Source organism: Hypanus sabinus, chromosome 9, assembly GCF_030144855.1.
Source record: "Hypanus sabinus isolate sHypSab1 chromosome 9, sHypSab1.hap1, whole genome shotgun sequence".
NCBI lineage: Eukaryota > Metazoa > Chordata > Chondrichthyes > Myliobatiformes > Dasyatidae > Hypanus > Hypanus sabinus.
The window spans coordinates 139,365,462-139,378,099 of record NC_082714.1 but is presented as its reverse complement, the minus strand read 5'-3'; the positions used below and the strand labels follow the sequence as shown (position 1 = coordinate 139,378,099).

The 12,638-nt window shown below is 38.6% G+C and overlaps 1 protein-coding gene across 5 annotated transcripts in view; it reads left to right on the top strand.

Annotated features, from left to right (window-relative positions):
* Positions 1–12,638, top strand: part of LOC132399855 (nucleolar protein 4-like) — a 338,547-nt gene that overhangs the window by 241,006 nt on the left and 84,903 nt on the right. For all 5 annotated transcript variants that reach the window (XM_059980691.1, XM_059980692.1, XM_059980690.1 and 2 more), the window contains one exon: positions 1,327–1,509. In XM_059980691.1, the coding sequence (XP_059836674.1) occupies positions 1,327–1,509 (183 nt within the window). The remainder of the gene's footprint in view (positions 1–1,326; positions 1,510–12,638) is intronic.

The window sequence follows — 12,638 nt, the reverse complement described above, 5'->3', positions numbered from 1 at the left end:
TCACAGTTCATCTTTCTAATCTGTCACGTTTAATAATTTTTGGAATTTAACACACTTGAATAATAGTACTTAAGTTTGTCATAAGTATCTTGTTGCTAATTGCTAAGTTATAAACTTTTGTATTCTGAACTAGTTCTATCTCACAAGCATTTATTGACCCTGAAACAGGCCTTTTCTTCTATTGCTTGACTGATCTTGCTTATACAGATTAATCAGCCAGTGTAGGCTAACTGAAAGATCCAGTTCTTCAGAGCATTTTGAAAAGAAACAAAAACCAAAAGAGCTGTCTTCTTGTAAAAGTAACCTTGATTTCGGAATTTATGAAAGATCAATCTTGAAATGTAATCTTGAAATCAGAAAATAGTAAGTTACATATGGGGAGTATTCCTGAATTCATGATTTTCTTAACTGTTTCATTGGATGCTAGAAGCAGTAATTAGGAACAGAATCAGTAGTCTCTGTGAAGTGTGGATTGATTAAAGAAGATCATCATGGCTTTGTTAAAAAAGATTATGTCCAATTAATTTAATAGAGTTCTTGATGAAATAAGTAGAAAGGGTTGATGAGAGAAACGTAGTTGACATTTTATATATGTGGACTTGTATAACAGGCTTGTCATCAAGATTGAAGACTTGGGTGGGTTGATACGAAGATGACTGTTTCTCTCAATGTATACTAAATTGGAGACATGGTGAACTGTGAGGAGGATAGTGAGCAACTTCATCAAGAGAGGCTGGTGGAATAGGTGGATGGGTGAAACTTAATGCTGAAAGAACTAGGAGATGGTTGAATCTCCATTCTAATTAGCTGAGCCTTTGGGTGAACCAATGCTTTTCTTTTCAATGGTTCTAACATTATTGTCCAAGTAAGTGATGAATTATTGGACAATACACTTGCATTGAATCTTAGTCAAACTTCCCTTGCATATGTCAGTAATAAATCCAATTGTTTAAATGAAAATTAGTATATGCCGAATATCACAATCTATTTATGCAATATCACAATCTATTTATGCAATACAACAAAATGCTGGAGGAACTCAGCAGGCTAGGCAACTTCAATGGAAACGATTAAACAGTTGACATTTAGGGCTGAAGGGTATTGGACCAAAACATCAACTCTTTTCCATAGATGTTGCCGGGTCTCCTGAGTTCCTCCAGCATTTTATGTGTTGCTTGGAATTCCAGCATCTGCAGATTTTCTTGTGCGTGATCAATTTATCGAATTTATGGAGGGAGATCAGACTTTTAAGTAGCTTTCTATTGAGACAAATGGATAACCTTTGGATATTTAAGACAAATCTAATGATTTGTATTTTTGTTCCAGTCTCCACCCTACAGCTCAGGAAGTTATGACTCTGGAAGAAATGAGCTCTCAGGAAGTTGTCCTGAGGACCTCTCGATTAACAGAGGTGGGGACGATGATGATGACGATCATGATGACCATGAAGACAGTGAGAAGATTAATGACTCGGAGGGAATGGATCCTGAGCGACTGAAGGCCTTTAATGTAAGATTAAAGTATTGGTTCTTGAATAGAGTTTCAGGGCACTGCTATCAATAGTCTGATCATTGGACTCCAGCACAGCAGCATTCTTTTGTAATATATCATTATCAATAACCGGCTTGTGCATTATAGCTCATAGAAAAAATAAAGGACTAAGTTATTTGGTTCTTGGATATACGCGAGAAAAAAAACAATCAAGTAACATTTGAAGGTAAAAGAAACTCCTTCCTTGACACATGGGAAGATGAGGCTTAAGCTAATGCTGGAGTAGCTCTCCAGACTTGATTATTACCTTATGTTTAAGTACTTTGTGTTTTTGTCATTGATAGTGTGTCATTTGCCATTAATAAATTACTGCTAAATTTTTGTTTCTAATTTTTGTTTTTGATTTTCAATTTTTTTGCTCATTGGCTGGTTCAGCACATCATTGTGGGCTGAATGGCCTGTCCTGTGCTGAACTGTTCTATGTTTTATAGTTGTGACTGATCTCAGCAAATATTTCTGGCTTAAAAAATTAGTTGATGATGCACATCATAGAGACCTTGCTAGTCTTGTGGATTCAATCAGAAGTACTCCAACAAATAATAAGCAATTGTAAATGTTGAAGAATCTTAAATAAAATGTAATATGTTGGAAATATATAGCAAGCAACAAGGCAGCATATAGACCCATACTTAAAACTGAAACAGTTTGACAAAAAATCGACACGAGAGATGATTATCTATCCTTGTAACAGTATATATCAAATATTTTCTACTTTATTTGATATTATTTTAGCAGTCTGACTGATTAGATATAATGCAAACAAATGTATTGATAGTATTCCTGATAAATTTCAGCAAATGGAATAAATATTTATATTTTTGAATGATTTTCTTCAGGAGATATTTGTTTTCTGTTTATTCTAACTGGTTTAGAGGTAGACTTTGCTTTGGCTTTGTGTACCTTCATCCGGTTTGACTACTGTGCACAACTACTAGCCTCTCTATGAGTGTACTGCCCTTAAACAGAGCTTAATTTATCTGCTTCACAACCAGTCTCCAGTCCTTAGCTCAGGCCACCCAAATTTAGTTTATACGGACTGAACCACAACTGTGATTTATGTTGGCTAAGCTAAGACAAACTGCGCCTGCTTTAGTTGAGCTGAAACCAATCCTGGCTTTATACCAACACCTCTTGGCTTGTATTTAGAGTTCAAGAAGTTCCGTTCCAATCTAACAAAGTCCATGGTTTTCATGTGATTGTAATTGTCATTGATTGGAATTCAGCTGCAGTTCTTTTAATTGGCTTGTTGGCTTGTAACCATAGCTGAGGAGGCCTAAGTCAGATTGGGTATCATTCCATCACCTATTTCAATAATTCTCCAGGAAATCTTAAATTAAACACTGTGTGTCAGAATGTAAAATAAACTGAATATGGTCAGTAGAGAAATTTGGTGCAAAGGTAGTGATATGAAGTTCCCACATTCCAGTGACCCATATACTTGTACTTCTTTCAGCTTAGCCTATAGGTACTGCAATTGATTCTCCCTTACTTTATCATTATTATTGACATACAGTGCAGAGTAGGCCTTTGGCCCTTCTAGCCCTTTGAGCTGCGCCGCCCAGCAAATCCCCGGTTTAATCCTAGCCTAATCATGGGGCAATTTACAATGACCTATTAACCTATCAGTCAGTACGTCTTTGGACTGTGGGAGAAAACCAGATCACCCATAGGAAACACAAGCGGTTATGGAGTAAACGTAAGACTCCTTTCAGGCAGTGTCAGGACCTTGGAGACAGTCAATAATCAAAAGGTTAAATGCCAAAAAGAGGGATCCAGGTGGATCAGAGATACTGAAGGTGGGAAAAACAGTGGTAAATTGGCCAAAGGTGTGGATGTTTAAAGAAAGCGGCAGAAAAACTGTAGGGGTTCAATTGATTGATGTAGTCCTATAGGGAGATGAATCAGAGTTCTCCTTTGAAGGCTGATTGTTCAGGATCAATGAAGGAAGATTCAGAATAATCAAAACACAGTGAGGGGTAAGACTGATGTGAAAGGCAAGATCCAAGGAATGTGAATTGGGAGAGAGATCTGAAGAAATATTAGAATTCAGAATTGTTGAAGTTTGTGATTTTAATGCCTGGAAGAAGTAAGAAGCTCTAGGATGAAAAGAAACTAGTGGGTTTCAGCTATGAAACAGAGTGTTGTTGGAGGTAGAAGTCAAGAGCATGTGTGGATCATCCCAATATTTATCCAAACCAAATATTGAACGGCAAATATTGAAAATGTAAAGAATTGAATTTTATTTGGATTGTGCCAGACCTGTTCAATGTTTTCAGTATTTTCTCTTATTCCTGCAGCTATAATATTTGAAATCTCATTGTCAGAGCATTATTCTTCCCTTTCCCTCTGTTCCTATTTTCCTTAAATAAATGTTAACATCCTGTCACAGCTGGCACCACCATTCGATGTATCACTCAGTCCATCTAGGTCTTATCATGAACATACCTTTTGTCCTCTACAGCCTTGCTTCCCAACCTAAAATGTTCTTGATTTCTAATTTTTCCGAGTTCGATGTAAGATCACTGATCTCCCTCTCCACAGATGCTGCCACAGTAACTGAATATTTCTACCAATTTTTATCTAAATTTCTGGCATCAATTTCCTTTTTCAAAATACAATGTCCAATCTTGTGATCACATATAAATATGCCCTCAAAATAGTCTTTGTCCAAACCATTACAAACAGAGGCAATGTGTAGTGAGACTCCTAGCAAGGAGAGCCTGATGATAGGGCAAAATTTCAGTCAACAGGACATATACAGAATAAGTTCATGAATTTCCGGCACAGTTAGTGATTGGCAAGTATGATGTTGTAGTTATCACTGGATCATGGCTGAAAGAGGATTATAGCTGGGAGCTTAATATCCAAGGATATCAATTGTATCGAAAGTACAGGTAGGAAGGCAGAGAGGGTGATGTGGCTCTGTTGAGAAAAAAAAAATTAAATTAAATCATTAGGAAGGTGGCATAGGGTCAGAAGGTGTTGAATCATTGTAGATAGAGCTAAGGAACTGCAAAGATAATAAAACCCTGATGGGAGTTACATACAGACCCCCAAACAGTAGTAAGGATGTGGTCTACAAGTTACAATGAGATAGAAAGTCTATGCCAAAAGGGTAATGTTACAATAGTCATGCAGGATTTCAATGTGCGGGTAGATTGGGAAAATTAGGTTGCTGCGGGATTCCAAAGGGGAATTTCTAGAATGCCTACAAGATGATTTTTAGAGCAGCTCATGGTTGAACCCACTAGGGATCAGCTATGCTGGATTGGAATTGGAACTGGAATTGTTTAGAGAGCTTAAGGTAAAAGAACCCTTGTGGGCAAGTCATCATAACATAATAGAATTCACCCTGAAACTTGAGAAAGAAAAGCTAAAGTCAGTTGTATCAGTATTACAGTGGAGTAAAGGGAATTCGGGGCATGAGCGAAGGGTTGGCCAGAATTGATCGGAAAAGAACACTGGCAGTGATGACAACATAGCAGAAATGGCTGGAATTTTGGGAAGCAATTCAGAAGGCGCAAGTTATAAACATCCCAAAGAGGCAGAAGTATTCTAAAGGCAAGATTACATCACCATGTTAACAAGAAAAGCCAAAGCCAACATAAAAGCCAAAGAGGAGGCATGTAATAGAGCAAAAATTATTGGGCAGTTAGAGGATTGGAAAGCTATTAAAAACCAACAGAAGACACCTAAAAAGTCATAAGAAGGTAAAGATAGAATACAAAAGTATCCTGGTCAATAATATTAAAGAGTATGCCAAAAATTTCTTCAGATGCATAAAACATAAAAGAGAGGCGAGAGTGGATATTGATCTACTGGAAAATGATGCTGGAGAGGTAGTAATGGGGGACAAGGAAATCATGGACAAACTGATTAAGTATTTTGCATCAGTCTTCACTGTGGAAGACACTAGCAGCTTAGTGGAAGTTCCAGGAGTCAGGGGTCATGAAATGTGTGAAATTATCATTCCTAGAGAGAAGGTTCTTGGGAAACTAAAAGGTCTGAAGGGAGATAAGTCACCTGGACCAGGGTTCTGAAAGAGTTGGCTGGAGAGATTGTTGAGGCATTAGTGATGATCTTTCATAAATCACTAGATTTTGGAATAGTTCTGGAAGACTGGAAAATTGCAAATGTCACTTCACTCTTCAAGAAGGGAGAGAGGCTGAAGAAAGGAAATTATAGGCCATTTAGCTGACAGTTGTTGGGAAGATATTGGAGTCGATTGTTAAGGATGTAGTTTCAGGTACTTGGAGGCACATGATAAAAGAGGCTGTAGTCAGCATGGTTTCCTCAAGGCCAGTCTTGCCTGACAAATCTGATGGAGAATCGATTGATGTTGTGTATTTGGATTTTGAGAATGCTTTTGACAAGTTTCCACATGTGGGGCTCCTTAACAAGCTACGAGCCCATGGTATTACAGGAAATATTCTAGCATTGATAAAGCAATGGCTGATTGACAGGAGGTAAAGAGTGGGAATAAAGAGACCCTTTTCTGATTGACTGCCGGTGTTCTACAGGGGTCTGTGTTGGGACCAATTCTTTTTGCATTACATGTCAATAATTTGGTTGATGAAACTAATGACTTTGTTGCAAAGTTTGCAGACATTATGAAGATAGGTGGAGGGGCAGGTAGTTTGAGGAAATAGGGAGGCTGCAACAGAACTTAGACATATTAGGAGAATGGGCAAAGAAGTGGAAGATGGAATACAGTGTCAGGAAGTGTATGCAACACATGCAAAAAAGGACAGTCGATGGGTCAGGCCAAAACCCTTTGGCACGACTGGAAAAAAAAGCTGTCTGTTGGGTTCATCCACTGTATGCAGTGCTCCCAGTGTGGCCTGCTGTATATCGGTGAGACCTGAAGTAGATTGGGACACTGCTTTATCGAGCACCTATAATCCATCCACCAGAGAAAGTGGGATCTCACGGTTCCCACCCATTTCAATTCTACTTCCCATTCCCATTTCAACATGTCAGTTGACAAGGCCTTCTGTCCTCTCCTATCAGATTCCACCTTCTCCAGCCCTTTGTCACTTTCATCAATTGACCTCTCAGCTCTTTACTTATCCCCACCCCCTCTCCCAGTTTCACCTATCACCTACTACCTTATATCTCTTCCTCTCCTCCCTCCACCTTCTTACTTTGACTTCTAATCTTTTTTTCCAGTCCTGATGAAGGGTCTCGGACCAAAATGTTAACTGTTTATTAATTTCCATAGATGCTGCCTGGCCTGCTGAATTCCTCCAGCATTTTGTGTGTGATGCTCAGATTTCCAGCATCTTCAGATTTTCTCTTGTTTCAGGAGTATGGCCATGCATTTTGGTAGAAGAAATGAAAGGCTTGATTATTTTCTAAATGGAGAGAAAATACAAAAATCTGAGGTGCAAAGGGATTTGGGAATCCTTGTGCAGGACTCTCTAAAGGTTAATTTGCAGGTTGAGTCTGTGGTAAGGAAGGTAAATGCAATGTTGATATTCATTTCAAGAGGACTAGAATATAAAAGCAAGGATGTAATGCTGACGCTTTATAAAACACTGGTGAAGCCTCACTTGGACTATTGTGTGCAATTTTGGGCCCCTTATCTTAGAAAGAATGTGCTGATACTGGAGAGGAATCAAAGGAGTTTCACGAAAATGATTCTAGGATTTAATGGCTTATCATATGAAGAGCATTTGACAGCTCTGGGCCTGTTTACATTGGAATTTAGAAGAATGAGGACTGAGAAATCTATCGAATGGTGAAAGGCCTTGATAGAGTGGATATAGAAAGGATGTTACCTATAACCAGTGACACCTATAACTATACCTAACCAGTGACACTGAATATGATGTGGCGGGGAGTTCTGGAGCCTAATGGCCTGGGGGAAGAAACTGTTTCTCATCCTGACCATTCTTGTTGTTATGCACTATAGTCTCCTGCCTGATGGTAGAAGTCAAAGAAGATGCTGAATGGATGGGTGGGATCCATAATACTACTCAGGGCTCTGCTTATGCAGCACTCCTGATAAGTGTCCCTGATGGATGGTAGGGAGACCCCTATGATCCTCTTGGCTGCTCTCACTTTCCTTTGTAGGGACTTCTGGTCTGATGCGCAACTGCTCCCATAACAGATGGAGGTACAACTGGTCAGGATGCTCTCAGTGGTGCCTCAATTGATTTACTTGTTTAGTTATTATTTTTTTTTAATGTTATTTTTCTCTGCTAGATTATGTATTGCACTGAAGTGCTGCTGCTAAGTTAACAAATTTCACGTCACATGCCAGTGATAATAAACCTGATTCTGACTCTGTAAAACACAGTTAAGATGTAGGGTGGGGGTGTGCGGTGGGAGCCTTGTTTGCCTCAATCTTCTTTGGAAGTGTAGGCACTACTGTGCCTTCTTGTTCAGGGAGTTGATATTAAGGGACCAGGTGAGGTCAGCTGTGACGTGACCTATCAACCACCAGCTTAAATATACCTGATCACTTGACCTGCGCAGCCATCTATGGCAATGAATTCCACAGATTCACCACCCTCTTGCTTTATAAATTCTTCCTCATCTCTATTCTAAATGGATGTCCCTAAATTCTGAGGCTATGCCCTCTGGTCCTAGACTCCCCCACTACAGGAAACGTCCTCTCCACTCCACTCCACTTTGTTTAGTCCTTTGAATATTCTATAGGCTGCAATAAGCTCCTCCTGCCCCCCCCCCCCCCCCACACACCACTGGCTGTTCACTCCAGCGAATGCAGGCCCAGAGCAATCAAATGCTCTTCATATGTTAACCCTTCCACTCCTGGGATAATTCTCGGGGACCTACTCTGGACCCTAGCACACCTTTTCTTAGATAGGCCCAAAACTGCTCACAATACTCCAAGCACGGTCTGACCACCTATAAATCCTCAGCATTATATCCTTGCTTCTATATTCTAGTCTTTGAGAAATGAATGCTAACATTGCATTTGTTTTCCTTACCACTGATTCAACCTTCAAGTTAACCTTTAGGGAATCCTGCACAAGGACTCCCAAATCCCTCTCCAACTCTGAATTTTGAATTTTCTCCCCGTTTAGAAAATAGCCCACACCTTTATTCTTTCTGTCAAACTGTATGATCATGCACATCTCTACATTATATTTCATCTGCCACTTATTTGCCCATTCCCCATATCTGTCTATGTCCTTCTGCAGACACCCTGATTCCTCAAAGCTACCTGCACCTCTACCTATCTTCATTTCATCTTCAAATGTGGTCACAAAGGTACTAATTCCTTCAGCCAAATTATTGACACACAATGTGAAAAGAAGTGGTTCCAACACCTGCCCCTGTGGCACACCACTAGTTACTGGCAAAACAATCAGAAAAGGCTGCCTTTATTCCTGCTCTTTGCCTCCTGCCAGTCAGCCTATCTTCTACCCATGCTGGTACCTTCGCTGTAATACCATGGGCTCTTATCTTGTTCAGCAGCCTATTGTGCAGCACCTTGTCAAAAGCCTTCTGATAATCCAAATAAATAACCACTGACTTATTTGACTATCTTGCCTGTTATTTCTTCAAAGAATTCTAGCAGATTTGTTAGGCAAGATTTCACCTTTAGAAAACCATACTGACTTTGGCCTATTTTATCATATGCCTCTAAGTACCCCAAAACCTTATTCTTAATAATAGACTCCAACTTCTTGAACTGAATTCAGGCTAACTGGCCTCTAGTTTCCTTTCTTCTGCCTCCCTTCATTCCGAAAGAGTGGAGTGGCATGTGCATTTTCCAGTCCTTCGGAAGCATTCCAGAATCAAGTGATTCTTGACAGATCATTACTAATGCCTCCACAATCTCTTCACCTACCTCTTGAGTGATTAATTTCAAGTTCCTGGGTGTCAAGATCTCTGGGGATCTAACCTGGTCCCAATATATTGATGCAGCTATAAAGAAGGCGAGACAGCAGCAATATTTCACTAGGAGGTTGAGGAGATTTGGTTTGTCAGCTAAGACAATCATAAACTTTTACAGATGTACCATGGAGAGCATTCTGACAGGCTGCATCACTGTCTGTCATGGAAGGCTACTGCACAGGATTGAAAGAAGCTGCAGAAAATTGTGAAATTAGTCAGCTCTATCTTGGGTACTAGCCTCCGTAGTATCCAAGACGTCTTCAAAGAGCGGTGTCTCAGAAAGGCGCCGTCCATCATTAAGAACCCCCATCACCCAGCTCATGCCCTCTTCTCATTGTTACCATCAGGAAGGAGTTATAGAAGCCTGAAAGCGCACACTCAGTGATTCAGTAACAGCTTCTTCCCCTCTGTCATCTGATTCCCCTAAATGGACATTGACCCATGAACACTGCCTCATTTTTATTACTTTCTTGCAGTATTTTTAATGTAACTGTTTAATGTGTATATGTTTACTTACTGTATTGATTGCTTATTTATTTATTTTTCCTATATTATCTGGTATTACATTGTACTGCTGACACTAAGTTAACAAATTTAATAACATATGCTGGTGATTTTAGACCTGATTCTGATTCTGATTCTGAACCCTGCGAGTGGTCCGGGTGACTTATCTGCCTTCACGCTTTTCAGCTTCCCAAGCACCACAGTACAGCAACCACACTCTCTTCTGCCTCCTGATACTCATGGATTTCTGGCATTCTGCTAGTATCTTCCACAGTGAAGACTGATGCAAGATACTAAGTTCATCTGCCATTTCATTTTTTGTAATTTATTTTATTTATTGAAGTTCATCAAACAATCATTTCCATAGGATGTATTTCAGACATTGTACATATATATCATATAATCATATATATCACAAAAACTCCACAAAGTATTTATCTGGGGTATACACTTACAGAAAAGAGTGGAAAGAAAAAACAAGCAAAAGGAAAGAGCTATGTACAAGTAGGGAGTGATTTTTTTTTACAACAGATTCATTGATTTGTGAGAATAAAATCAGGCCTATGAGGCATTATGTAGTTAAACCATTTTTCCCAGTATGAATCAAATTATTCCAGCTTATGATTAACAGATGCTGTTATCTTCTCCATTTTGTAAATGTCCATTGTAATTTCCATCCATGTATTTAAAGTTGGGCTCTCCTGTGATAACCATTTCCTAGTAAGAGTCTTTTTACCAGCCACCAACAGTATATTTGTAACGTTCTCCTTCGCGTGTCACGAACGCCGAATTTAACGTCGAGATAAACCAGTTAATAAGAACCAGATCGCAGTAAGATTAACCATTTACTGTTCACTCTTCACATTAACATATGGTGAAAACTGTTGATAAAACAATACAAGATTGATACAGTATTTGTTCCTTCCTTAATATCACATTTCAAGTGTAAATACTTGCAAAGGTGACTATAACTACATTACACTAAGGTGCAGTATACAGGGAGAGTTTACCTGCTCCATTGACTACTTTAAATACACTTCCATGCAAACTATCCGCGACTCTTTAACTAACGAAAGCATAAACATTATCTACCGTCGTTACTTCTAACAGGATCGGCATTAACATCTTAGTTCAATATATCGATTATCTATTAACTTACAGCGTTGCTCTCACTGTGATTTCTCATGCCTGCAAAACAACTTCTGCTCAGGTGAGCCTCGTGGTAAGCCCCCACCCTCGCGCTAATTTCAAACCGGTATTTTCCCACAAGACGCAGCGAAACCGGATGTGACGTCATCGCATGCCGATATATTTTACATGCAATGAATATACTTTAAACACTTCTAATTCTAACTAGAAAATACTATTGAATGAATTACTAAGCGAAAATATTATAAACTAGATAACTGTCGTAAAGACAGCACAATATTCATCAAATAATTATCTCTTTTCAACCATTCTTGAGGTATATATCCAAAATATATGGTCTTACTCTCCAAGGGTATTTCACATTTAAAGATGTCTTGTAGGGCATTGTGTATCCGCCTCCAATAGTTTTTGATAACAGGGCAGTCCCAAAAAATATGATAATGATTTTCATTTTAATTTCCACAATTTCTCCAGCAAACAGGGAGGTTACAATCATAATGGGATTTCTGAGAGGGTGTAATAAAATATCATCAAGTTTTTCCATCCAAACTCCCTCCATTTCTGTGAATTGGTACACTTCCATTGGTATCTCCATTTTGTTTTAATGTATGAAGTCGAATGTGTTTTAAGATTTGAAAACCCTTATACATGCTTGAGATGATTCTACTACCATTATTTGAATTATATGCTTTTCTAAAGAGCTCTATCAAGCATGTATTTGCCTTGGTTACACTTTTAAGCATTTTATTAATATATTGTCACATCTGTAAATACCGATAAAAATCTTGTTTTTCTAATAAGTGTTTCTCTTTAAGCATTTCAAAACTAAACAGTGTTCCTTCTTTCATTATGTTACAAAGAACTGTTATTCCTTTAGCTATCCAGTCCTTAAATCTAGCATCCAATTTATTTTGTGTAAAATCAGAGTCATATGCACACCATTTAAGAATTGCAATCTCTCTCTCTAGATTATATTCTTTTATAGTAGTTTTCCATATTTTAAGAGTCAATTTCACCCATTAGTAATCAATAGTATTTATGTACCTTTGCTATCAGCCAAAATTGCTTGTATGGGGATGGGAAGTACCTGCTCCTCAATGTTTTTCCATTGAGCGTCATATGATGGGTTGCACCAACATATCACAGGTCTCAACTGTGCTGCAAAATAATTATCTCTAAGAAAAGGCAAGCCCCATCCCCCCTTTTCCTTTGCTAATTGCAAAGTTTTGAGATTAACTCTAGGCCTTTTACCCTGCCAAATATACCTTGATAGCATCTTGTTCCATTCATTGAATTGATTTTGATTAATCTCTATTGGTAGGGTCTGAAAGAGATATAACAGTCTAGGCAGTATATTCATTTTAATAGACTCAATCCTTGAACTGAGACTGAAAAAAGGAATCAGGCTTCATCTTGCCAAATCTTCCTTAATTTTTTTATACAAAGGCTGATAATTACATTCTGATAATTTTGCCAAATCTTTTGGCATAATGATGCCCAAATATTTGAAAGACTCTGTGTGCCATGCCCAGGGGTATCAACTTTCAATTTCTCTTGGTGGGCTA